The sequence below is a fragment of the Ranitomeya variabilis genome, chromosome 2 (assembly GCF_051348905.1).
Source record: "Ranitomeya variabilis isolate aRanVar5 chromosome 2, aRanVar5.hap1, whole genome shotgun sequence".
Classification (NCBI taxonomy): domain Eukaryota; kingdom Metazoa; phylum Chordata; class Amphibia; order Anura; family Dendrobatidae; genus Ranitomeya; species Ranitomeya variabilis.
The window spans coordinates 542,052,932-542,078,930 of NC_135233.1; the positions used below are offsets into that span (position 1 = coordinate 542,052,932).

Sequence of the window (25,999 nt, forward strand, 5' to 3'; positions counted from 1 at the left end):
CAACTTTTTACTATTGATGCTGCCTATGCAGCATTAATAGTAAAAAGATATAATGTTAAAAATAATTAAAAAAAAAACTAAAAAATTTTGCTATTCTCACCTTCTGCCGTCGCGCGATGCTGCCGCCAGCTTCCGTTCCCAGTGATGCATTGCGAAATTACCCAGATGACTTAGCGGTCTCGCGAGACCGCTAAGTCTTCTGGGTAATTTCTCAATGCATCACTGGGAACAGAAGCTGGCGGCAGCATCGCGCGCCTCGGGACAGCTTCAGTGGACGCCGGAGGGTGAGTATATAACTATTTTTTATTTTAATTTTTTTTTTTTTTTTTTTAACAGGGATATGGTGCCCACACTGCTATATACTGCATGGCCTGTGTTGTATACTACGTGGCCTGTGTTATATACTGCGTGGGCTGTGCTATATATTACCTAGGCTGTGTTACATACTGCGTGGGCTGTGTTATATACTACGTGGCTGTACTATATACTACGTGGCTGTCTGTTACGTGGGCTGTGCTATATACTATGGCTGCTATACATACATACATACATACATACATACTAGTCATTTTGTTGAAAAAATGAGAAATCGCTGGTCAACTTTTAAGCCTTTCTAAATTCCTAACAAAAAATTAGTTTCCAAAATTATGCTGATATAAAGTGATAATGTAAAGCGCTGCGGAATATGTTAGCACTATATAAAAATAAAGACTTATTATTAACATGTGGGAAATGTTGTTAACTATTTTGTGACATAAGTTTCAAAGTTTTTTCAAAATTTCCGATATTTTCACAAATAAAAGCAAAGACATATGCAACAAATTTTACCACTATTATGAAGTTCAATATGTCACGAGAAAACAGTGTCAGAATCAGTAGAATCAATCCATTGAAGTGTTCCAGAGTAATTACCACATAAAGTTGAAAGTGGCCAGAATTGTAAAAATTGGCCTGGTCAGGAAACAGGCTTCTGGGTGAAGGGGTTAAAAAAACAAACAAATCTGCATCTGTATAATGATTAAACACCTTTATTTCTCTAGATGTGGAGCATGCCCACTGTCATCACTGCAGGCCTAGTTGTAAAAATATTATTAGAAAGATCTCTGTATTGTCCCCTCATACACTTGTACACTGTAATAAGATCACCTCTTAGCCTTCATTTTTCCAAACTGAATAACCCCGAGTCGGATGACCTGTCTTGGTATTGCAGACCCCCCCCATTCACTTAATAACCTTGATCACTCTTCTCTGCATCCGCTCGAGTTCAGCTCTGTCCTATAGATGCTAAACTATGGTTCAGACCTGTCATTCGCTGATTATTTTTAGTCTCATTTTTTGTTGTTGTAGTACCAAATCCTTCAAAATGTCTTAGTTTTTCAGAGTTTTTAGCATAAAAAAATTGAGGAGAAAGCTACACACATGGAAGACTGCACTTCTAAACATAGAAAATATTTATTGAAATCAACAAACTTCTAAAAACAATTAAAAACCACCACGATACAGTTAACCACTCGCACCTGTGGTCTGGACAGATATAAACCAGAAGGTTCCCACATATGGACAAAATGGACAAGGATATCAAGCAAATAAATGGAAAGAAACACTTTGCAAAAATGTATGAAGTGTCGATATCAATGAATAGGTAACTATGAAAATGCAAGCCAATGCATAAGTATTCAATGGAAAACATGTCCAGAAAGTGACCAAAATAAATGGCAGTGGTTATTAAGCAAGGAAATTTACAGTTATATGAAAAAGTTTGGGCACCCCTATTAATCTTAAGCTTAATGTTTTATAAAAATAGTTTTTTTTGCAACAGCTATTTTAGTTTCGTATATCTAATAACTTGGACACAGTAATGTTTCTGCCTTGAAATGAGGTTTATTGTACTAACAGAAAATGTGCAATCTGCATTCAAACAAAATTTGACAGGTGCATAAGTATGGGCACCCTTATCATTTTATTGTTTTAAATACTCCTACCTACTTTTTACTGACTTACTAAAGCACTTTTTTTGGTTTTGTAACCTCATTGAGCTTTGAACTTCATAGCTAGGTGTATGCAATCATGAGACAAGCTACTTAAAGTGGCCACTTGCAAGTTGTTCTCCTGTTTGAATCTCCTCTGAAGAGTGGCATCATGGGCTCCTCAAAACAACTGTCAAATGATCTGAAAACAAAGATTATTCAACATAGTTGTTCAGGGGAAGGATACAAAAAGCTGTCTCAGAGATTTAACCTGTCAATTTCCACTGTGAGGAACATAGTAAGGAAATGGAAGAACACAGGTACAGTTCTTGTTAAGGCCAGAAGTGGCAGGCCAAGAAAAACATCAGAAAGGTAGAGAAGAAGAATGGTGAGATCAGTCAAGGACAATCCTCAGACCACCTCCAGAGAGCTGCAGCATCAACTTGCTGCAGATGGTGTCACTGTGCATCGGTCAACTATACAACGCACTTTGCACAAGGAGAAGCTGTATGAGAGAGTGATGCGAAAGAAGCCGTTTCTGCAAGCACGCCACAAACAGTCGGCTGAGGTAAGCAAATGCACATTTGGAGAAGCCAATTTTTTTTTGGAAGAAGAACCTGTGGACTGATGAAACCAAGATTGAGTTGTTTGGTCATACAAAAAGGCGTTATGCATGGTGGCAAAAAAACACAGCATTCCAAGAAAAACACTTGCCTACCCACAGTAAAATTTGGTGGAGGTTCCATCATGCTTTGGGGCTGTGTGGCCAATGCCTGCACCGGGAATCTTGTTAAAGTTGAGGGACACATGGATTCCTCTCAGTATCAGCAGATTCTTGACAGTAATGTTCATGAATCAGTGACAAAGTTGAAATTACGCAGGGGATGGATCTTTCAGCAATACAATGATCAAAAACACCGCTCCAAATCTACTCAGGCATTAATGCAGAGGAACAATTACACTGTTCTGGAATGGCCATCCCAGTCCCCAGACCTGAATATCATTGAACATCTGTGGGATCATTTGAAGAGGGCTGTCCATGCTCGGCGACCATCAAACTTAACTGAACTGGAATTGTTTTGTAAAGAGGAATGGTCAAAAATACCTTCATCCAGGAACTCATTAAAAGCTACAGGAAGCGACTAGAGGCTGTTATTTTTGCAAAAGGAGGTTCTACTAAATATTAATGTCACTTTTCTGGTGAGGTGCCCATACTTATGCACTTGTAAAATTTTGTTTGAATGCAGATTGCACATTTTCTGTTAGTACAATAAACCTCATTTCAAGGAAGAAACATTACTGTGTCCAACAGTTATTAGATATATGAAACTGAAATAGCTGTTGCAAAAAAAACCAATTTTTATAAAACCTTAAAGGTAAGGTACCTCTTTTGTAGATCATTAATAAATCACTGTAATGTAGCATAACATGCTGCTATAACCAAGTTTTAAATGCATGTGAAACAGATTTCGTGTGTTATATGTGTGTAAAGAAGGAACTGGGGGCTGACATCTTGGTTTCACAGCAGTTCACGACACTAACAGTGTCATTTTACAGCACCCCATGGACATAGGGTCCGTGCCGGTCTATTATCTCCTATCTTTAACATTGGAGAGGCGTTAGCAGTGAGCTGGGCACGCCTCTGTGGGCTGCACAATTCACTGCTGTAGGTGTGACTAGCTGCCATTTTATTATAGCCCAGTGCTCTCTGCCAAGCTCCACTTACTCTCTATCACAGGAGAAATGTGCACTGCTCCTCTGTACTCCAGGCACTGGGCAGACATCCTCTGCCCCTCACAGGCTGCCCTGTGTGCTTCTCCTGCTGTGTCTCCGCCTCCCCCCTCATACACAGTCCCTGTGATGTCTGGTAAGCTGCATTCACAGCCTGCAGAGAGGTGACACCTGACACCTCTCTCTGCCATACAATGTATCTCTCCCCTCCCTCCACAATGCCTGGCCATTCACTGCAGACCTGGAGCTCCTTCTTATCTTAAGGCCCCGTCACACATAGCAACGCTGCAGCGATATAGACAACGATGCCGATCGCTGCAGCGTCGCTGTGTGGTCGCTGGAGAGCTGTCACACAGACCGCTCTCCAGCGACCAACTATGCCGAGGTCCCCGGGTAACCAGGGTAAACATCGGGTTGCTAAGCGCAGGGTCGCGCTTAGTAACCCGATGTTTACCCTGGTTACCAGTGTAAAATGTAAAATAACAAACAGTACATACTCACCTTCGTGTCCCCCGGCGTCCGCTTCCTGCACTGGGCCGGCGCCGGCCCTAACAGCAGAGCGGTGACGTCACCGCTATGCTGTACTTTCACTTTACGGCCGGCAGTCAGTCAGTGCGGGAAGCGGATGGCAAGGGACCTGACGGACACCGGAATGTGAGTATGTGCTGTTTTTTTTTTTTTACATTTACGATGGTAACCAGGGTAAACATCGGGTTACTAAGCGCGGCCCTGCGCTTAGTAACCCGATGTTTACCCTGGTTACCAGTGAAGACATCGCTGAATCCGTGTCACATACACGGATTCAGCGATGTCAGCGGGACCTCAACAACCAAAAAAAGGTCCAGGCCATTCCGACACGACCAGCGATCTCACAGCAGGGGCCGGGTCGCTGGTACGTGTCAAACATAGCGAGATCGCTACTGAGGTCGCTGTTGCGTCACAAAACTTGTGACTCAGCAGCAATCTCGCAAGCGATCTCGCTATGTGAGACGGGGCCTTTACTGAGGGATGAGTCACAGACAGCTCTGCACAGACAATGCTGCTCCATACACACCACGTAAACTCTGTAACTGCTTCTGATGCAGTAACTGCTGGTGATAGCAGATCACCAGGCAGTCACCCACAAAATGGCTCTGCCCTGTTATGCTGCTCTTCATTCTGCCCCAGGGATATTAGACCACCCAAAAGGGGAGGGAAATGCTGATGTCAGCAGTTACTGCCTCAATTTTCCAGCTAACAGTAAAGCTGGTAAGTCTTACTATAGCTGCTTGAGGTCTAAAACGGAAAATGCTCCCCCTAGTGGTCAATATATATATTTGTAAGAAAATATATAATATTTTTCATATAGAAATGTTTGCAAACAGTGCAAACATTGCATTAATACATTTTATTTACTATTTTAAGCTTAATTTCACAAAAAAAACAAACTACAAGAAAACTGGTGGCACCTTCCCTTTAAGATTAATAGGGGTGCCCAAACTTTTTCATATAACTGTATGTGCATCCAGATATCAAGTAACAGGCGGAAAGGTCATCCCATGTGTATCGCCATTTTAAGATCGCTTCAACAGGGATAATGGTAAATTAACAAGAGTTGTCTTGTATAATAGAACATAAATTAGCTTAGTCCCCTAATAGAATGTAGAAACCAGAAAGTGGATACAAAAATGAACCTGAGTAGTAAGTATACACTGTGTTCCAAATTATCATGCAAATAATATTTCATCATATTTTCTGTAAATTACCTATCTGAATTGCAGTCATTGTTATTTTCCAGTCATCTACTATTCTAGTATAATTGCAATGTTTTGGAACAAACTGCCTATGAAAACAGTATATTTTAAAAAAAAAAATAAACACTCAAAATGCATGTTCCAAATTATTATGCGCAACAGGGTTTTCAACCTATTTTTTTTATTTTGAACAAAAAAAATGGTCATTTGTGAAGTTATAAGCATTATCAGCTTCTTACAAAATGAAATCGAACAGTTTTCAAGTGAAAACTTTATTCTAGGTGATGTTACATTTGCACATAGGACCCCTTGTTAGAAAGAAGCTTCTGAACTCTCTGGTCCATTGAATTTGTCAGTTTTTGGATGGTTTCTGCGTCAATTGTTTTGCATGTGGACAGAATACCCTCCCAGAGCTGTTGCTTAGATGTGAACTGCCTCCCGCCATCATAGACACTCCTTTTGATGATGCTCCTGAGGTTCTCAATGGGGTTGAGGTCAGGGGAAGATGGTGGCCACACCATAAGTTTGTCCTCTTTTATGCCCATAGCAGCCAGAGATGCAGATGTGTTTTTTGCAGCATGAGACGGTGCATTATCATGCATGAAAATGATCTTGCTGCGGAAAGCACGGTTCTTCCTCTTGAACCATGGCAAGGAAGTGTTGTTTTAGAAACTCCATATATATTATGGAGTTCATCTTTACCCCTTTAGGGATCATAAAGGGGCCGACAATCTCTCTCCCCATGATTCCAGCCCAAAACATTACTCCACCTCCTCCTTGTTGGCGCCTTAACCGTGTTTTCATGGGGTGTCCATCAACCAGCCATCCTCCACTCCATCCATCTGGACCATTGAGCGTTGCACGGCACTCATCAGTGAACAAAACAGTTTGGAAGTCAGTCTTCATGTATCGTTTGGCCCACTGGAGCCATTTCTGCTTGTGTGCAGTGGATAGAGGTGGTCGACAGGATGGCTTACGCACAGCTGCAAACCTCTGAAGGACCCTGTATCTTGTTGTTCTGGAGACGTTGGAGGCACCAGCAGCTTCAAAAACTTGTCTGCTGCTATGACAAGGCATTTTTGCAGCTGCTCTTTTAACCTTACGCAATTGCCTGTTGGAAAGAGTCCTCAATTTTTCCTTATCAGCACGCTCACGTGTGTGCTGGTAATCGGCTACATACTTCTTGATTGTGCGATGATCACGATGAAGTGTCTTGGCAATGTTGATTGTAGTCATGCCTTGACCTAAATACTCAACAATTTGTTGCTTCTCAGCAGCCGACACATCCTTTTTCTTTCCCATTTTGGCAAAAAATGTAGGCTGCTTAATAATGTGGAACAGCCTTCTTAAAGGGAAGGTGCCATAAAAAAAAATTTTTTTACAGCAATTGTAAAAATGTAAAGAATTAATGTTTAAATTTTCTTAAAAAATATTTTCATTTGTTTATAATTTAGTAAAATATGAAAAATAATTTGAAAAGTTTTGGAATTTCCACTTTTAAACACTAGGGGGAGCAGCTGCTGAAATTTCAGAAAAACCTAGTGTACAACTAGCTCACATTACTGCACTGCAGTAATTATGGGCGGGGTCTGCTGATGTGTGTGATGTCACTCCTCTCCTTCCATGTGTTTGCTAAGGGATAAGAGAGGATTCAGGAACACAGTGAGCAGCCATTTTGTCAGTGACTGCAGAGTAAGGCTGCCGTCACACTAGCAGTATTTGGTCAGTATTTTACATCAGTATTTGTAAGCCAAAACCAGGAGTGAGCAATTAGAGGAAAAGTATAATAGAAATATATGCACCACTTCTGCATTTATCACCCACTCCAGGTTTTGGCTTACAAATACTGAGGTAAAATACTGACCAAATACTGAATGTGTGACCACAGCCTTATACTGACAAGTAGACAGTCACCGAGGATGGCAGGCAGCAAGGATTCTGGGAGATATGTGGTGGAGGGAGCAGGGTGACAGCAGCACAGAGTATTTCAGGAGAGCAGTGTGTTGGTCTATGGAGGGGGCACCATGTTCAGTGCGTGGAGCAGCCAGGGATTGTACATAGAGCGCTGTCTTTTATACACATGGATGGGCCATCTGCTCTACAGAAATCCAGGAAACATTTCTGCAGATTGATGGCCTGTTCTGATCCAGACTCTGCATGCAAAGACCCCAATCCCCTCCTCACATCCTGTCTTCTCCATTCTGTCCTGGCGATGTGTGAAAGTGAGACGACAGGAGCAGTCCGGGGTGACGCTGGGGGAAATGTAGCCATAGAGTAATGATAAAAATGAGACCCCTCTCTTCAGCTGCCTCACCAGCCCTGACTGCACCTAACTGGAGGTCATGCTGCCCCCTCTATTACCCCAGACCCGCGTGCAGGTACTCAGCCAGAACCACCGTAGAATGGGTCCACTTTCTGAAGATAATACTGCCATAATGTTCTCACACATTAGATCACACATAATACCGCCATATACATCACACACAATACTATCAAATAGATCACACAATACTGTCATACAGTTCTCACATACCACCATATAGATCACACATAATACCGCCATATAATTCTCACCTAGTACTTCCACATAGATCACACATAATCCCACAATATAGTTCTCATATACCACCGTCATATAGTTTTTACATCATTCCACAACACTGATCAAACATAATATTGCCATATAGATCACATATAATACCGTCACATAGATCACACAATACTTGGTGGCATAATGTGCGATATTATATATATATTATAATATCCCGGCATAATGTGTGGTCTTTATGGGAGTATATGTGATTATATATATATATATATATATATATATATATATATATATATATATATATATATATATATATCGGCATTATACGTGATCCATATGGTATTGTGCTGCTCTAGGGAGGTGAGAGACGTATGGTGGAAGGAGCAGGGTGACAGGAGCACAGTATTTCAGAAGAGCAGTGTACTGGTCTGTGGGTGGGAGGGTGTGCTCACTCACACGCTCGCAACTGTATACTTATAGCCTTTACTGGCTATTAAAATGGGGGACAGCCCCCCAAAAAAGACGTGGGGCCCCCTATAATTAATAACCATGAAATATTATGCAGACAGCTGCGGGCTTACATTAATAGCCTAGGAAGGGGCCATGGATACTGTCCCCCCCCCCCCCAGGCTAAAAACATCAGCTCTCAGCTGCCTTTTACATGAGCCTTTTCTGGCGCTTTGCCTGGCAATTTCCACTTGCCCTGTAGCGGTAGCAAGTGGGGTTCATATTTGTGGGGTTAATGTCACCTTCATATTGTCCGGTGACATCAAGCCCACGGCTTAGTAATGGAGAGGCGTCTATAAGGCACCCATCCATTACTAATCCTATAGTTGTATTGTAAATAAAGACTCGGCCAGAATAAAGTCCTTTCTTAATCTATTTTAAACCATACCGAACGCATAATCCTCGACTCCCACATCTCCCACAACAAAAATAATAAACCACAATGGGAAAAGACACGCAGGGGGGAGAGTGCATAGGAGAGGATTAGATACTGACTGCTGAGCCGTGTATCTAATCCTGGCCTGTGTGATACCGACAGCTGAGCCATGTATCTAATCCTGTCCTGTGTGATACCAACTGCTGAGCCGTGTATCTAATCCTGTCCTGTGTGATACCGACTGCTGAGCCGTGTATCTAATCCTGTCCTGTGTGATACTGACTGCTGAGGACACAGTACACGGGACAGGATTAGCTACCCAGTGGTATACAGAGGCAGGCAGGCAGTGGTATACAGAGGCAGGCAGTGGTATACAGAGGCAGGCAGGCAGTGGTATACAGAGGCAGGCAGGGGTATACAGAGGCAGGCAGGCAGGGGTATACAGAGGCAGGCAGGCAGTGGTATACAGAGGCAGGCAGGCAGTGGTATACAGAGGCAGGCAGGCAGTGGTATATAGAGGCAGGCAGGCAGTGGTATACAGAGGCAGGCAGGCAGTGGTATACAGAGGCAGGCAGTGGTATACAGGCAGGCAGTGGTATACAGAGGCAGGCAGGCAGTGGTATACAGAGGCAGGCAGCAGTGGTATACAGAGGCAGGCAGCAGTGGTATACAGAGGCAGGCAGGCAGTGGTATACAGAGGCAGGCAGGCAGTGGTATACGCAGGCAGGCAGTGGTATACAGAGGCAGGCAGGCAGGGGTATACAGAGGCAGGCAGGCAGTGGTATACAGAGGCAGGCAGGCAGTGGTATACAGAGGCAGGCAGGCAGGGGTATACAGAGGCAGGCAGGCAGTGGTATACAGAGGCAGGCAGGCAGTGGTATACAGAGGCAGGCAGGCAGTGGTATACAGAGGCAGGCAGGCAGTGGTATACAGAGGCAGGCAGGGGTATATAGGGGCTGGCAGTGCTAGGTGGTATATAGGGGCTGGTAGCAGTGGTAGATGCATAAGAAAATAAAAACCCTGTACTTACCTTCCATCCTCTCTCAGGAAATGCTGAGTCATGTTCAGGGCAGAGCAGTGCGACGATCTCCCTGCTCTGCTCTGAACAGGTCGGTAGTGAGCAGTGATTGCAGCCTGTACTGTAATACTAAGTACAGGCTGCAATCACAGCTCCTTGCTGCAGATACTCACCTCGGACCCTCGCTTCCCAGCAGCAGCTTCTGCCATCGCACGCACTGAGCTGTGTGTGCGATGGCAGAGGGAAAAACAAAATGGCCGCGATCTCCTCTCACAGCTGTGATGCGGCAGCTCAGTGGGCGTGGCCAAGTCACAGCTGAGAGGCAGTTTCCTATGTACATGGCTGCCGTAAGTGAGGTGTGCAAGTGTCGTGCCCAGACACTTACACCCACACTAATGAAAATGGCGGCCTCCAGTGGTGAAAGTAAAAGTGAATAAATAAAAAAGTATGAAAGAGGTGCATTTACTTTTGTATTGAAAATAATTGATTATATCATCAATAATTATTAATACAAAAACTAAAATCACGGCACCCTCCCTTTAAGTAGTCTTGCCTTTATTTGGACACACCTGCCAAACTAATTTGCACAGGTATCTGCAATTGCTTTCAGTGATATAAAGAGCCTTGACACACACCACCATCAAGGAGTTTAAATGACAAACAAAAAAATTCTAACCTTATCACTCATAAACTCTTTGTGCATAATAATTTGGAACACAGTGTAGATAGACTCCATGTGGTAAAATCAATCCGGCGATCCATGGGTGAAGCGGTTGCTGCACAAGCGAATGATTACGCAATATCAATTGTCACACAAAGTATGGTGAAAAGTAATGTTAAAAGGGGCATGCACCTGAAATATACACAAATATATACATACTAGATGGTGGCCCGATTCTAATGCATCGGGTATTCTAGAATATGTATGCGTAGTGTATAAGAAAAAAAAAAGGGGAGAAGCCAGCACTGCTTAGGGTTAGAACGCAATACAAATGGTGCATATGCACCTACTGGATTCTAACTGTAGTTCAAATATGAGACATTTAGCAAATAATTGATCAATTCTTTGAGCTACCCCACCACTTCACGGCAATCTCATAATGGGGCAGTCCTACTCTACGTATTATATTAAAATCGTGCCATACGGCCTCCAAATGTATAAAGAGTATAAAAAGAGACACCATTACTACTATGACATGGAAACTGTACCTGGAGCATTTTCAGAGTCACCCCCTTGGTGCCAGGAAGGACAAGCGTAGGTGAAGGCCGATCAGGTCCAGTGCGGACATATCAGATCTGGTTTCCACACCTCCAAACCAGCACCAAAGTTAAAGAGTGAGACAGGCTGAGACACAGCTGCAAAATTAACTAGAGCCTGAGGCAGGGCAGGGCTGCTGTGTGTGTGAACAGCAGCCTATCAATCACAGAGATGCGTAGTGTATAGCACAGCCCCCCCAGTACACTGCGCAGCCAACGCAGTACATTGCGCAACCCACGCAGTACATTGCGCAGCCCACGCAGTACATTGCGCAGCCCACGCAGTATATTGCGCAGCCCACGTTGTATAGTCACGTAGTATATTGCCCAGCGCATGTAGTGTATTGCCCAGCCCATGTAGTGTATTGCCCAGCCCACGCAGTATATAGCAATGTGGGCATCATATCCCTGTTTAAAAAAAAAGAAATAAAATAAAAAATAGTTATATACTCACCTTCCGGAGCCCCCGGATCCAAGCGAAGCGGTTACCGACGCTGCTTGTGCGCTCAGGTCTCAAGAGTGCATTGCGGTCTCGCGAGACCGCTACATCATCATCTCGCGAGATCGCAGCATGGACTGGTTACCGGAGCGTCGCGAGCGGGAAAGGCCTGTTGTCGATCAGGGGGCCGACGGACGGTGAGTATATAACGATTTTTTATTTAATTAAATTATTTTTAACATTAGATCGTTTTTTATGAATAGTAAAAAGTTGGTCACACAGGGTTAATAGCAGCGGTAACGGAGTGCATTACACCGCGGCATAACGCGGTCCGTTACCGCTGTCATTAACCCTATGTGAGGGCAGACTGGAGGGGAGTACGGAGCGGGCACTGACCGCGGGGAGGAAGGAGCAGCCATTTTGGCTGCTTTGCCACGACCAATCAGCGACTTGGATTCTATGACAGACAGAGGCCGCGACCAATGAATATCCGTGACAGACAGAAAGACAGACAGACGGAAGTGACCCTTAGACAATTATATAGTAGATAGTGTAATGTGCAAGATAAACATTGGAAATAATTTATATAAACTATTAAAACCTGACATTTAGATCTGCATGTTACAACAAGAATCATACTGCCAGCAATACATAAATCTAAATAAAATATTAAAGGCAGTCAATCAGTAGCCGTTTATATGGGCACGCAAGTCATACAGTCCCGCTCATCATTATTGACACCCAGGAAGTTTAAGTACATAATGTGGACTATCTCCTGAAAAAAAAAATGAATTGAGTGGAAGTTTTTTTTTTTTTTTTTTGCATAGAACTTTCATGTTAAATACAAAAGAGCAAAGCATAAACAATAATTTAAAACAAAAAAACGAGAGGGAAAAATAGAAAAACTTTAAACTTGGTATGACCCTGGTATTGGCACACTTTACATTAAATTAGTATGGAAACACATTTTGACTTACCTGTGGTAAATCACAAATGAGAATCACGTGATTGTCAGTGCTCATGTGACATGAATTAGCCAAAGAATGATGACTTCAGTGTTTTAAATTGACGAGATGTCATTTGAAAAAAAAGACACCATGTCAAACATTCAATGACTTGAAGGGCAACTTGGAACAGTCTGGGGTTATGGTTTCAACAAGTACTATACGCCGTACACTAAACTACACTATGTTCCAAATTATTATGCAAATTACATTTTTATCAGATTTTCCTAAATGGTCGGTGCAAATAAGTCAGTCTAATAAGTCATCACCTGTTAGATTATACATCGAATTTTATTGAAGAAACCTCCCAATGATAACAGTATAATCTCCAAAATGAATAAAAACTCAAAATGCACTGTTCCAAATTATTAGGCACAGTAGAATTTCTAAACATTTGATATGTTTTAAAAGACTGAAAATGCTCATTTGTGGAATTTGCAGCATTAGGAGGTCACGTTCACTGAACAAAAAAGCTATTTAACGCCAAAACATCCCAACAGGCCAAGTTACATGTTAACATAGGACCCTTCTTTGATGTCACCTTCACAATTCTTGCATCCATTGAACTTGTGAGTTTTTGGAGAGTTTCTGCTTGTATTTCTTTGCATGAAGTTGGAATAGCCTCCCAGAGCTGCTGTTTGCATGTGAACTGCCTCCCACCCTCATAGATCTTTTGCTTGATGATCCTCTAAAAGTTCTCTATAGGGTTGAGGTCAGGGGAAGATGGTGGCCACACCATGAGTTTATCTCCTTTTATGCCCATAGCAGCCAATGACTCAGAGGTATTTTTTGCAGCATGAGATGGGGCATTGTCAGCATGAAGATGATTTTGCTCCTGAAGGCGCTTTTCTGCTTTTTAGACCATAGAAGAAAGTTGTCAGTCAGAAACTCTATATACTTTGCAGAGGTCATTTTCACACCTTCATGAACCTTAAAGGGTCTTACCAGCTGTTTCCCATGATTCTGGCCCAAAACATGACTCCTCCACCACCTCGTTGCAGCCTTGTTGGGACATGGTGGCCATCCACCAGCCATCCACTACTCCATCCATCTGGACCATCCAGGGTTGCTCAACACTTATCAGTAAACAAGAATGTTTGGAAATTAGTCTTCATGTATGTGTGGGCCCAATGCAACCATTTCTGCTTGTGAACACTGTTTAAGGGTGGCCGAAAAGTAAGGTTTATGCACCACAGCAAGCCTTTGAAGGAGCCTACACCTTGAGGTTCGAGGGACTCCAGAGGCACCAGCAGCTTCAAATATCTATTTGCTGCTTTGTAATGGCTTTTTAGCAGCTGCTCTCTTAATCCGATGAACTTGCCTGGCAGAAATCTTCCTCATTATGCCTTTATCAGCACAAACACATCTGTGCTCAGATACAGCCACAAATCTCTTAACAGTACGATGATCACGCTTAAGTTTTCGGGAAATTTCTAATGTTTTCATCCCTTCACCAAGGCATTGCACTATTTGATGCTTTTCAGCAGCAGAGAGATCCTTTTTCTTTCCCATGTTACTTGAAAACTGTGACCTGCTTAATAATGTGGAACATCATTTTTAAGTAGTTTTCCTTTAATTAGAATAACCTGGAAAACCAATTATCACATGTGTTTAAGATTGATTTCAGTGATCCATTGAGCCCTGAGACACAATACCATCCACGAGTTTATTTGAAAAACAAAACAATTAAATCTTTGACACTTAAATCCAATTTTGCATAATAATTTGGAACACAGTGTAAGCCGAGCTTTATGGGAGAAAGTCAAGGAAGAAACCATTGCTGAAGAAAAGACATAAAAAGGAACGACTGTTTTTTTGTCAAAGAGTACCTTGACAAATCACAATCCTTTTGAGAAAATGTAATGTTGACAGATGAAACAAAAATAGAGCTTTATGGCAATGCAAAGCAAAAGTTTACCAGACTGCACAATGAAGCTTCTAAGGAAAAGAACACCTACCAACAGTTAAGCATGGTGGAGGATTCATAATGCTGTGGGGTTGCTTTGCTGCAACTGGTACTGGAGGCCTTAACTGTATTGCAGGAATCGTGAATTCTGAGAATTATCAAGAGATTTTAGAGTGAAATGTCCTACCCAGTGTAAGAAAACTTGGTTTGAGTCGAAGATCATGGGTCCTCCAGCAAGATAATGACCCAAAGCACACATCCAAAAGTCCACAGGAATGGTTGAAAGGAGAAAATGGACGGTTTTAAAATAACCAACTGAGTCCTTACCTCAATCGCATTGAAAATCTTTTGGATGAATTGAAATCTGCCATTGGGAAAAAGAACCCTGCAAACATTCAAGAGCTTCAACAAACTGCCAAGGAAGAGTGCGAAAAAATACCAGCTGAGAAGTGCAAAAAGCTTATTGATGCCTGCAAGAAACGTTTAGAGGTTCTCGTCAATGTCAAAGGGTGTGCAACCAAGTATTAATTAGGTGTACCTATACTGCTGCACATGCTGTTTTTATTCTGTTTCTTCTTTGAAATTGCAACATGTAAGTTGAATAACAAAAAGTTGAAAACCCCCTCTTCCCTGGGTGGGTGGAGGGAACAAACTTGAGGGCAGATTCAGGAGCTCAGCAAGGTACATGGCCCCGGTATTTTCACAGTTAGAAGTAATTTGGGAAACTGGGCTCGCTAGGGCACCCCTAGCATTAGGGAAAGGGAAGGAGCCTCTGGCCTTCGGATTCCCAAAAACAGAGTCATGACACATAGGTTGTCAATTTATAATCAATACGCGCTCCCTTGTCACTGTGGAATTTTCCTTTCAATGCACAGTGATTGTGCCTACCCTCGCCGGCTCAAAAGAGAAGTGAATAGCCAGTAAGAAGGGGACTCTGTGGGGGGGGGGGCGTGGTTTGCACGGGAGCAGGAGCAGACCTATTCTACAGGAGCTCCTGTAATTTCCCAGATCCAAGCTACTAAAAGCATACAAAAGTGGAAATTTCGGGTCCCAAAGCATTCATAAACATGCCTGGTACTGATTTCAAGAAGAAGGGACCCAATCCTGTGAAGAGAAATCCTTCTCCAGGACAGAAATGCAGACGTGGCTCTGGAGGAGCTCTGCCCTTGCATGGAGGAAAACATGGCGGACCTGCACCTTTGAAGCCGACACCCTGCCGGACCCCAGCTAAGCCGAGGACCTCTGGTGTACAGCGGACCTACGGGATACAGACCGGGCTGAAAGCTCCTCTTCCAGCGACGCTGTCACTAGTAAGTGGCAGCAGAAAGAAGCATGGAGCTGCGGTGGACCCGGGCACCGGGAAGAAGCTAGCGGCAGCTGAGAACAAAGAGGTGACTCATCCACCGCAGGCGCCCGGCAAGTTGCAGCCGCCCAGCCAAATCCGGAGGAGCAGCCTAAATAAGAGGGCACAGGATTTTGTGCCGAAGAGCCTAGCAGCAGCAGGGACCTGGACTGAGACCGCAGCACAGAGGCCACAGAAAGGAGCGCCACTCCCTGCAGAGGAAGCGGTAACAAGATCGCGCCAGGGGAGCTTCACATCGGAGGTACAAGAGGGTGCGCCGCTGCACATAGAAAGGAGTGATGGGACGCTGAACCGAGGGAACCTGGACAAAGAAGAAGATTGCGCCGTTACAGGAGTGGACAACATAACACCGGGACTTCAGAATGGAGAGGACCAAGGGACATCTTCGTGGGTAAGCAATGTGCTGTACCATCCCACTCTACATGAGCAGCCATTCCCCTGTAATAACACTGCAGGGGACTTAGCTGGGCTTACCAGCATTAATGGGAAGCATGATTTTACCAAAGTACAATTAAGCCACAACCCTACTGTTATAAGCCCCTCCTGCCATAACATCATAGACTTGCAGAAAGAGTCCTAAAGAAACACTACTAGGGGAAAACTCTGAGAGTCAAAAGTTTATAATGGATGACCCTAAGTTTAATACGGAGTTTTATATATCCCTACTTATTTCCTTTAATAGATTTGAAGCTTCAAAAAGAATGCAGGAGGGGGGAGAAGTAGAGGACGTACTGACAGACCTATCTAATAGCTCTACTGGATCTTTGGAAGGATCAGAGGGATCAAACTCAAAGGAGTCATCTGCGAATAGTGATGATTTTTATATTTCTGACTGATACGGATAACTTCTCCGGATGTTCTTCATTAAATGAGGTTCCTTGTGAGCCATTGAAAACGCCTGAAAATCGCAGTTTTAAAAACTCTTGCCCTGCTTCAATACTATTGGAAGAGATTCCGGCATCTGATGACTATCCAACTGAGGGTTTTATGGTGTCTCTTCTTAAATCGTTTTTGATCACAATGAATCTTTGCGGTAAAGAAGTCATTTTTTAACCTAAACAATCATTCAATTCAAAGGCATCTGAAGCTTTCATAAAAAAGCTTTTTCAAGAGATAATAACTTCGGTAAATACTGTCACTGAGTTAATCCCTCCCATCATAACTACTGGAACTTCACTTGTTTCGGATTCATTTGCATATAACAACAAACACGGAAAAAACGAGTATAACATTTCCCAAACCATTTCCAAGCCCTCAGAATCGCTGGAGGGGATTCAGAAAAAAATGGATCTCCTAAAAACCAACTTAGCCAATTTCGAAGATTTTAGAAGGAAAAATAACATCAAGATTAGGGGTATACCAGAGTCGATTCAGGCTTCCCAGTTGGAAAGTTATGTATCATCAATGATCTCCAACTTATTTCCTTACTCTAACGAAAGTCCTCTGATCGAAAAAGCTGTTAGAATACGTAGACCACCCACGCTTTCCAAGGATCTGTCATATGACGTTATTGTTTAGTTTTACCCAAATTGGGTGAGGAACGCGCTCTTAGGTATCTCAAAAAATCCGAGATTCCTCTCATCCCCATACAAGCACTTGGTTTTTTATAAGGATTTGTCAAAAGTCACTCTCCAAAATAGGAGAGTTTTTTCGCATATCACACGTGATCTACTGCGAGCTGGCCTCTCTTACACCTGGACTAGATCATCAACTCTCCGGGTGAGACTCCCGTCAGGATTATTTCATGTTTCCTCTCCGGACGAGGGTATTGAATTTTTAAAACGTACTGGAATCAAGTCCTCTGAAGCCGCATTCAGTTCTCCCTCCACAACTTGATGGGTACTGGTCCTGGATGAACAATCTACAAATAATCAACGATTAGTTATTTGAGTAACTAAAACAACTTAATTCCACTTCAAAGTTTATTTTTTACCTTTACTTTACTTGTTTGTTTCTTAGATCAAAACCGAACTTTCCTCCACTAGGTCTTAGGGGTGTCATGTGCACTCTGGGACTTCGCAGGCATTATATCATATATTGTACGACATTTTAATCTACTTTTACTTCACAGACTATTAAGCAAGTATACTAACATTACTGAACATCATATAATACTAAGTGGTCAACGACGCTATTCGGTACTCTACTTGTAAGATTTACACGTATACCCCACGTATATAGTGTTTTCTCTACGCTTAAGCTACTTTAATTTTAAGTTGAGTATTGTTGTTTTTACTTCTAGGTCTAGTTCTTAAGCAACGCTTTATCTTGCTAAAATTTATTGTTGTTCTACTACATCGTAAGAATGCTTTAATTTTTTTTTTTTTTAAAGCGACATATACTTGGAGTATATTTAAGCTACCGTGCTTTGGTCTGTTTTCTAATGCCTGATATTCCATTCCTCATAACATTTGGGGAATTCTTTCCCTTCCCTATCCTTAAGTTTTTTCCCTTCCCCCTTTCCCATATCTTAAAATGTCAAAAGTTCAATAAAAATACCTGAAAAAGAAGGGGACTCTGTGAGCAGAGACCAGCCCTGCCTCCACAAATGGCGTCTGTTTTGAGTATAGGGCTAAACTCTGCTGTACCTGGTTGCCGCATTATCTACTTATAATGCTCTCTGACAATGCACTTGTTATTTATTCTGTGATTTTTGGATGCTTTCAGTAATATTTATTCCACTTTTTACATGTATTTTTTTTTTTTTTTTATTAAAACATGCTCTAATGTTCAGCAATTTTAAAGACACAGTTTGTCATTTAATGAATATTATGGTAATGTTTTCCTTTTTCCCATTTTCAGATCTTCAGCCTGATGACAGTGCATTATTTTACATCTTCAATGTAGACCAGCCTTTATCAGCAGTGAACCAGCCCATTTCAGTCTCTCAGCATGGACCTCAGCAACTCTGCTCCGCACGCTCTCCATCTTCTCGCTTACAAGGTTATAAAACTTATGGTACCAATGAAATGCAGGATTCAAAGTATGGTCCGACTGGAGGTCCAAAGCCATTTGAATGCCCTAGCATTCAGATTACATCGATATCTCCTAACTGCCAGCTAGACCCTGAAACCACTGAGGAACTTCACAATAATTGCTCAGAAAATGACTACAATGAAAGACCGTCCCGTGACCACCTCTACCTCCATCTTGAGCCATCTTATAGAGAGCCATCATTAAGTCCAAGCCCTGGAAGCAGCATTTCCTCTAGAAGCTGGTTTTCAGATGCATCCTCTTGTGAATCCATTTCTCACATTTATGATGATGTCGATTCGGAGCTCAATGAGGCTGCTGCAAGATTCACTTTGGGATCACCGTTGCCTTCACCTAGTTGTTCTCCCAGAGGATTTACAGGGGATGAAACATGGCAGCAGTTAGGTTATGTGGCATCTTTATCACCTAGACAGTCTCCATGCCATTCTCCCAGAACTAGCATTACTGATGAGAATTGGCTAAGCCCACGACCTACTTCTAGGCCTTCATCCAGGCCTACGTCTCCTTGTGGAAAGAGACGACACTCCAGTGCAGATATCTGCTACCAAAGTCCTACTTCCCCTCATCACTCCCCTACACCATCTCCCAGTCATTCACCCAGGGGAAGTATCACAGAAGATACTTGGATCAGTTTGTCTTATGCTCCTGTTCCAGGTTCTCCATCCCAGTGCTTCCAAGAGACTGCTGTACCTCTAAAAACAAGAAAAACCTCTGAAGACCAAAGTGCCACATTGCTAGGAAAAGTTGATCTTTGTGCTGAGGATCAAGGTAATTTATCTCCAACTCGTGAGATCCCTACAGAGGATAATTCAGGTTCTCCCCATCTACTCAAGAAGGACTCTAATGATCAGTTTTTGTCTGTTCCATCACATTTTACATGGAATAAACCAAAGTCTGGACATACTCCCATATTTCGGTAAGTACAAATTAGAAGGGGAACTATTTTTTTAACTTAGAATTGTAATTTGTTTTTGTTTGACGGTTAACAAAAGTAGAATTTATCAGATTCAGAACATAAAACTGCAACCAGTGCTTTTTTTCTTTATTGTTAAGGTGAATATCTGAGATTGTGAGTTGTTGTAATAATCGCCTAGGCAGGTTAATGATGCATCTAGTTTTATTTCTTCTGTCCAGTCATACAGCAAATCCAGGTAGATGCAAAGTTACAATGTCCTCAGTCCACAAGTTCCCAACCTGAGATCGGTAGTTTCACTGTCCCCATACAGGTGATACCCATGGACTCCCTATTTATGGTTGGCCCACATCTTTTGGTGTCTCCCGCTAGAATAGTGTTCGGTCAAAGCCTATGTTCTTCCAGACAATGGATATCACGACTGTAACTCTTTCATCCCCTCCAGCCAACAGCGACCCCTTTTACTTGTGAGTCATCTATACCCCAGACCATCCCCTGGAATTGATCCCAGCCCTCTGGAAACACCCCTTTCCCAAAGCTAACTGTGCATTAGTGAGGGTGTTTCACTCGGGCTGAGTCCCATCACCTGGGACTGCATTTGAGACCCCCTGTGGTGACTGATTTCCTGGTCTACTATCCCTCTCCACATAATGGGCCTATGGGCCTAGGGGCTGGGAGAACAATGGCTGAGGCCCCTGAGATACTGATGAGATTAATAGAATGATAGGTTGATTTACATCCTTTACCTTTAGCAATCTCCGGTCTGGCCTTAAGTATACTTAAGATCCATTTGTCTTCCTCTGCATGCTGTGACTGAATGGATGGAATCATTGCTTCCAGAGGCTGAACTGACGAGCAAGCTTTTGTAATCGAACGCAGCAAGAAAATCTTTTTTTTTTTTTTTTACATAAATTTTTTTTATTTTGAAGAGGTTTTGTTGTCACCGTCTATAATCGTGTATAATCTGAGTTTTTCAGTACTTTTTTTGTGCTAAACACGCCCCCCCCTCGGCTTATACAAGAGTCATTTTCCCAGAAAGACGGCAAGGGAAGGGGTGAGGCAGAGCAGCGGGTCACAGAGGCAGGAGCCAGCGGCAGCAGATAAAGCCTGTGCCCACTGCTAAAGAGAAGTGAATATTCACTGCGCTGGCAGTGAATATTCTTTTCTCTTACAGCGCATAGTTGCAGCCACCGGCTTCCAGCACACATCCTACTTACCTTCCCTGCACTCCCTCGCTGCAGCTCGTTTGTTCTGGCACCAGCAGCTCTCCAGTCGAGCGATCATGTGGCTCCTCTCATTAAGGTAATGAATATTCACAACTCTCCACTCATATAGGCGTGGAGTGAATATTCATTACCTTAATGAGCGGAGCCACATGATCGCTAAGCAGGCAGAGCGGCTGGCATCGGAATGAGATGCGGTGAGGGCACGCAATAAGGTAAGTAGGATGTGTTTTGTTTTTTTGGGTTTTTTTGTAGGAACCATGCATACAACGATAGGGGATAAGGAGCCATGCATACAAGGATAGGGGCAGGAGAGCCATGCATATAATGACAGGGACGGGGGAGCCACACATACCAGGATAGGGATGAGGGGATAATGCATAACTAGGCTTATGCTCGAGTCAATAAGTTTACCCAGTTTTTCGTGGCAAAATTAGGTGCCTCGGCTTATACTCACGTAAATACAGTAGTTTGTTTTTTTTTTGTTTTTTATTTGAAAAAAAACACTTAACACAAAAAAAAATGGTCTCCCACTAAATGCCAGAAAGTAACACTTTTATAGCAGACAGATTCTCAGTAGTTGTCTGGATAATTTAGCAAAATATCTTGTGTGCAAAATGCTCCAAACGCAGTCAGGAAGAGAATCCCCTAACTCACAATGATATGAACTTATCCATTGCTTGATACTAAGAATGTCATTCCTAGTATCTTTATTTACTAAGAAGAGGTGCGAAACCGGCTAAATAAGATTAAAATAGATAAATCTCCGGGTCCGGATGGCATACACCCACGAGTACTAAGAGAACTAAGTAATGTAATAGATAAACCATTATTTCTTATTTTTAGGGACTCTATAGCGACGGGGTCTGTTCCGCAGGACTGGCGCATAGCAAATGTGGTGCCAATATTCAAAAAGGGCTCTAAAAGTGAACCTGGAAATTATAGGCCAGTAAGTCTAACCTCTACTGTTGGTAAAATATTTGAAGGGTTTCTGAAGGATGTTATTCTGGATTATCTCAATGAGAATAACTGTTTAACTCCATATCAGCATGGGTTTATGAGAAATCGCTCCTGTCAAACCAATCTAATCAGTTTTTATGAAGAGGTAAGCTATAGGCTGGACCACGGCGAGTCATTGGACGTGGTATATCTCGATTTTTCCAAAGCATTTGATACCGTGCCGCACAAGAGGTTGGTATACAAAATGAGAATGCTTGGTCTGGGGGAAAATGTGTGTAAATGGGTTAGTAACTGGCTTAGTTAGAAAGCAGAGGGTGGTTATAAATAGTATAGTCTCTAACTGGGTCGCTGTGACCAGTGGGGTACCGCAGGGGTCGGTATTGGGACCTGTTCTCTTCAACATATTCATTAATGATCTGGTAGAAGGTTTTACACAGTAAAATATTGATATTTGCAGATGATACAAAACTATGTAAAGCAGTTAATACAAGAGAAGATAGTATTCTGCTACAGATGGATCTGGATAAGTTGGAAACTTGGGCTGAAAGGTGGCAGATGAGGTTTAACAATGATAAATGTAAGGTTGTACACATGGGAAGAAGGAATCAATGTCACCATTACACACTGAATGGGAAACCACTGGGGATCCTAGTTAATGATAAACTTACCTGGAGCAGCCAGTGCCAGGCAGCAGCTGCCAAGGCAAACAGGATCATGGGGTGCATTAAAAGAGGTCTGGATACACATGATGAGAGCATTATACTGCCTGTGTACAAATCCCTAGTTAGACCGCACATGGAGTACTGTGTCCAGTTTTGGGCACCGGTGCTCAAGAAGGATATAATGGAACTAGAGAGAGTACAAAGGAGGGCAACAAAATTAATAAAGGGGATGGGAGAACTACAATACCCAGATAGATTAGCGAAATTAGGATTATTTAGTCTAGAAAAAAGATGACTGAGGGGCGATCTAATAACCATGTATAAGTATATAAGGGGACAATACAAATATCTCGCTGAGGATCTGTTTATACCAAGGAAGGTGACGGGCACAAGGGGGCATTCTTTGCGTCTGGAGGAGAGAAGGTTTTTCCACCAAAATAGAAGAGGATTCTTTACTGTTAGGGCAGTGAGAATCTGGAATTGCTTGCCTGAGGAGGTGGTGATGGCGAACTCAGTTGAGGGGTTCAAGAGAGGCCTGGATGTCTTCCTGGAGCAGAACAATATTGTATCATACAATTATTAGGTTCTGTAGAAGGACGTAGATCTGGGGATTTATTTTGATGGAATATAGGCTGAACTGGATGGACAAATGTCTTTTTTTGGCCTTAGTAACTATGTAACTATGTAACTATTTATTTATTTATTTATTTTTTAAGTTCCATTCTGTAATATTGCTGCCTGCTCGCATGTCCTGCTTTCAGATGCCACCACCCCGATGTGTTTCTCGCTGAGCATGCTTCGATGTGTAGGAATAAGAGATCGGTGCTTTTTCAGTACAACTGTAATATGATGTTAGTGATGGCATGATGTTTGAGTCAGCGCAAAGTAGGAATTGTATGGCACCTGAGATCAGGATATCACATGTGCAGGATCGATATCGACAAAACAAACCGATTACAGTGATACCTGCGTTAATGAAATCCGTCTTGTGGTTGTTCTTTAATCTTTATTTTCAGTTTTTAGTTAATGATATGCCCGTGTCCCTCAGTGACCTGTCCCCTAGTTTGCATAATGAATATCTGTACATACTTTAAAAAAAAAAAAAAAAAAACCTCTGCAGCATAATCGCATGTTTTATGTGCCAATAATACATTTTCTTCGTTATTCAGCTAGGGTAAAAAAAAATCAAATTGAAAATGGCGCCCGCGCATCAGCAGCTATCGGTGTCCATAGCTGTGATCCGATAACTGCTACTGTTCATGCGCCGGCTTCCTCCTTCAGGATGGCGCCGCCAGCGCATGCGCAGTAGCAGCTCTCGGATCACAGCTATAGAGACCAATAGCTGCGCGGGCGCCATTTTAAATTTTTTTGTTCCTAGCTGCATAACATGAAGAAAATGTATTATTGGCACATAAAACATGCGATTATGCTGCAGAGCAAGTTCCACGGCCTGCACCCGCCGGCAGAAGGTTTTTTTTCCGAGTATGTACAGATATTCATTATGTAAACTAGGGGGCAGGTCAGTGAGGGATCAGTCAGCAATCTGCAATATGAATACCTAATCAGAGCACCACATGAAGACCCCCCACAGCGCCGCCCCGGGGCACGGGCATATCATTAACTCAAAACAGAAAATAAAGATCAAAGAACAACCATAAGACAGATTTCATCAACCAAGGTATCATTGTAATCAGTATAATGGCGCCGACCTGACACTGTGTGTAGGCTACACGATCCTGCTGACAGGTTCCCTTTTAAATATGTAATTCTATAAACATGCAGATGCCACACTTCCATATCTTCATTCACATATAGTGCCCACCAATGTACAGTTACGTCATGTTATGTGTTATGTCCCTGCCTTTGTTGGGCTCACAACCTTATCCCGCATTTTCCCCTGCCGGTGATGGCTGAATTATCCACCCATCATTTGCCTCTCACATCTGCGGGTGGAGCAGTGCTTTGCTTGTGTCTGTTAAAATTTTAAATGCCACTGGTAATCTCTGATAGCGCCATTTAACACACACTGTGGCAGGGATCGTGGGGTGCTGATGGGTCGCAATGACAAGACCCCCTGTGCCTGTCGTTACGATGCTCCTTTGAAAGCCAGCATTTAGCTGTCATTCATTGGAGATAGCGGTTTTAGCTGGACATAACAGTGCTTATGCTGAGCCACTGCTATATATAGTACAAGCGATCAGATGATTGCAGCTTCACATCCTGTAAGGAGACTAAAGGTACCGTCACACTAAACGATATCGCTAGCGATCCGTGACGTTGCAGCGTCCTGGCTAGCGATATCGTTGTGTTTGACATGCAGCAGCGATCAGGATCCTGCTGTGATATCGCTGGTCGTTGCTGAAAGTTCAGAACTTTATTTGGTCGTCAGATCGGCGTATCGTCGTATTTGACACCAAAAGCAACGATGCCAGCGATGTTTTACAATGGTAACCAGGGTAAATATCGGGTTACTAAGCGCAGGGCCGCGCTTAGTAACCCGATGTTTACCCTGGTTACCAGTGTAAAATGTTAAAAAACAAACAGTACATACTCACCTTCGCGTCCCCCGCCGTCCGCTTCCTGCACTGACTGAGCGCCGGCCGTAAAGTGAAAGCACAGCGGTGACGTCACCACTCTGCTGTTAGGGCCGGCACTCAGTCAGTGCAGGGAAGCGGACGCCGGGGGACGCGAATGTAAGTATGTAGTGTTTGTTTTTTTTTACATTTTACACTGGTAACCAGGGTAAACATGGGGTTACTAAGCGCGGCCCTGCGCTTAGTAACCCGATGTTTACCCTGGTTACCCGGGGACCTCGGCATCGTATGCCCCATAGCTGTGCCATACAGTGCTCTGCACCATTATTGCCCCATAGCTGTGCCATATAGTGCTCTGCACCGTTATTGCCCCATAGCTGTGCCATATAGTGCTCTGCACCGTCCATTATTGCCCCATAGCTGTGCTGCTGCAATAAAATAATAAAACACATACTCACCTCTCTTGCTTGCAGCTCCTCGGCGCCATCTTCCCGGCGTCTCTCTGCACTGACTGATCAGGCAGAGGGCGGCGCGCACACTATATGCGTCATCGCGCCCTCTGACCTGCACAGTCAGTGCAGAGAGACGCCGAGAAGATGGCGCGATGCCCGGCGTGTGGAACGAGGACAGGTGAGTATGCGATACTTACCTGCTCCCGGCAGCCTCTTCCTCTATCAGCGGTCACCGGCACCGCTGATTAGAGAAATGAATTATGCGGCTCCGCCCCTATGGGAGGTGGAGCAGCCTATTCATTTCTCTAATGAGCGGTCCCACGTGACCGCTCAGGGGAAGAGGCTGCGGCACCCGGAGACCGTGGGACGGGCAGGGGGAGCGACAGGATCGCCGGGACTAGGTAAGTATGCC

At 43.2% G+C, this 25,999-nt stretch overlaps 1 protein-coding gene across 3 annotated transcripts in view; it reads left to right on the top strand.

The window, feature by feature from the left end:
• NFATC3 (nuclear factor of activated T cells 3) overlaps positions 1 to 25,999 on the top strand; it is a 494,316-nt gene that overhangs the window by 202,223 nt on the left and 266,094 nt on the right. For all 3 annotated transcript variants that reach the window (XM_077288132.1, XM_077288133.1, XM_077288131.1), the window contains one exon: positions 18,652 to 19,759. In XM_077288132.1, the coding sequence (XP_077144247.1) occupies positions 18,652 to 19,759 (1,108 nt within the window). The remainder of the gene's footprint in view (positions 1 to 18,651; positions 19,760 to 25,999) is intronic.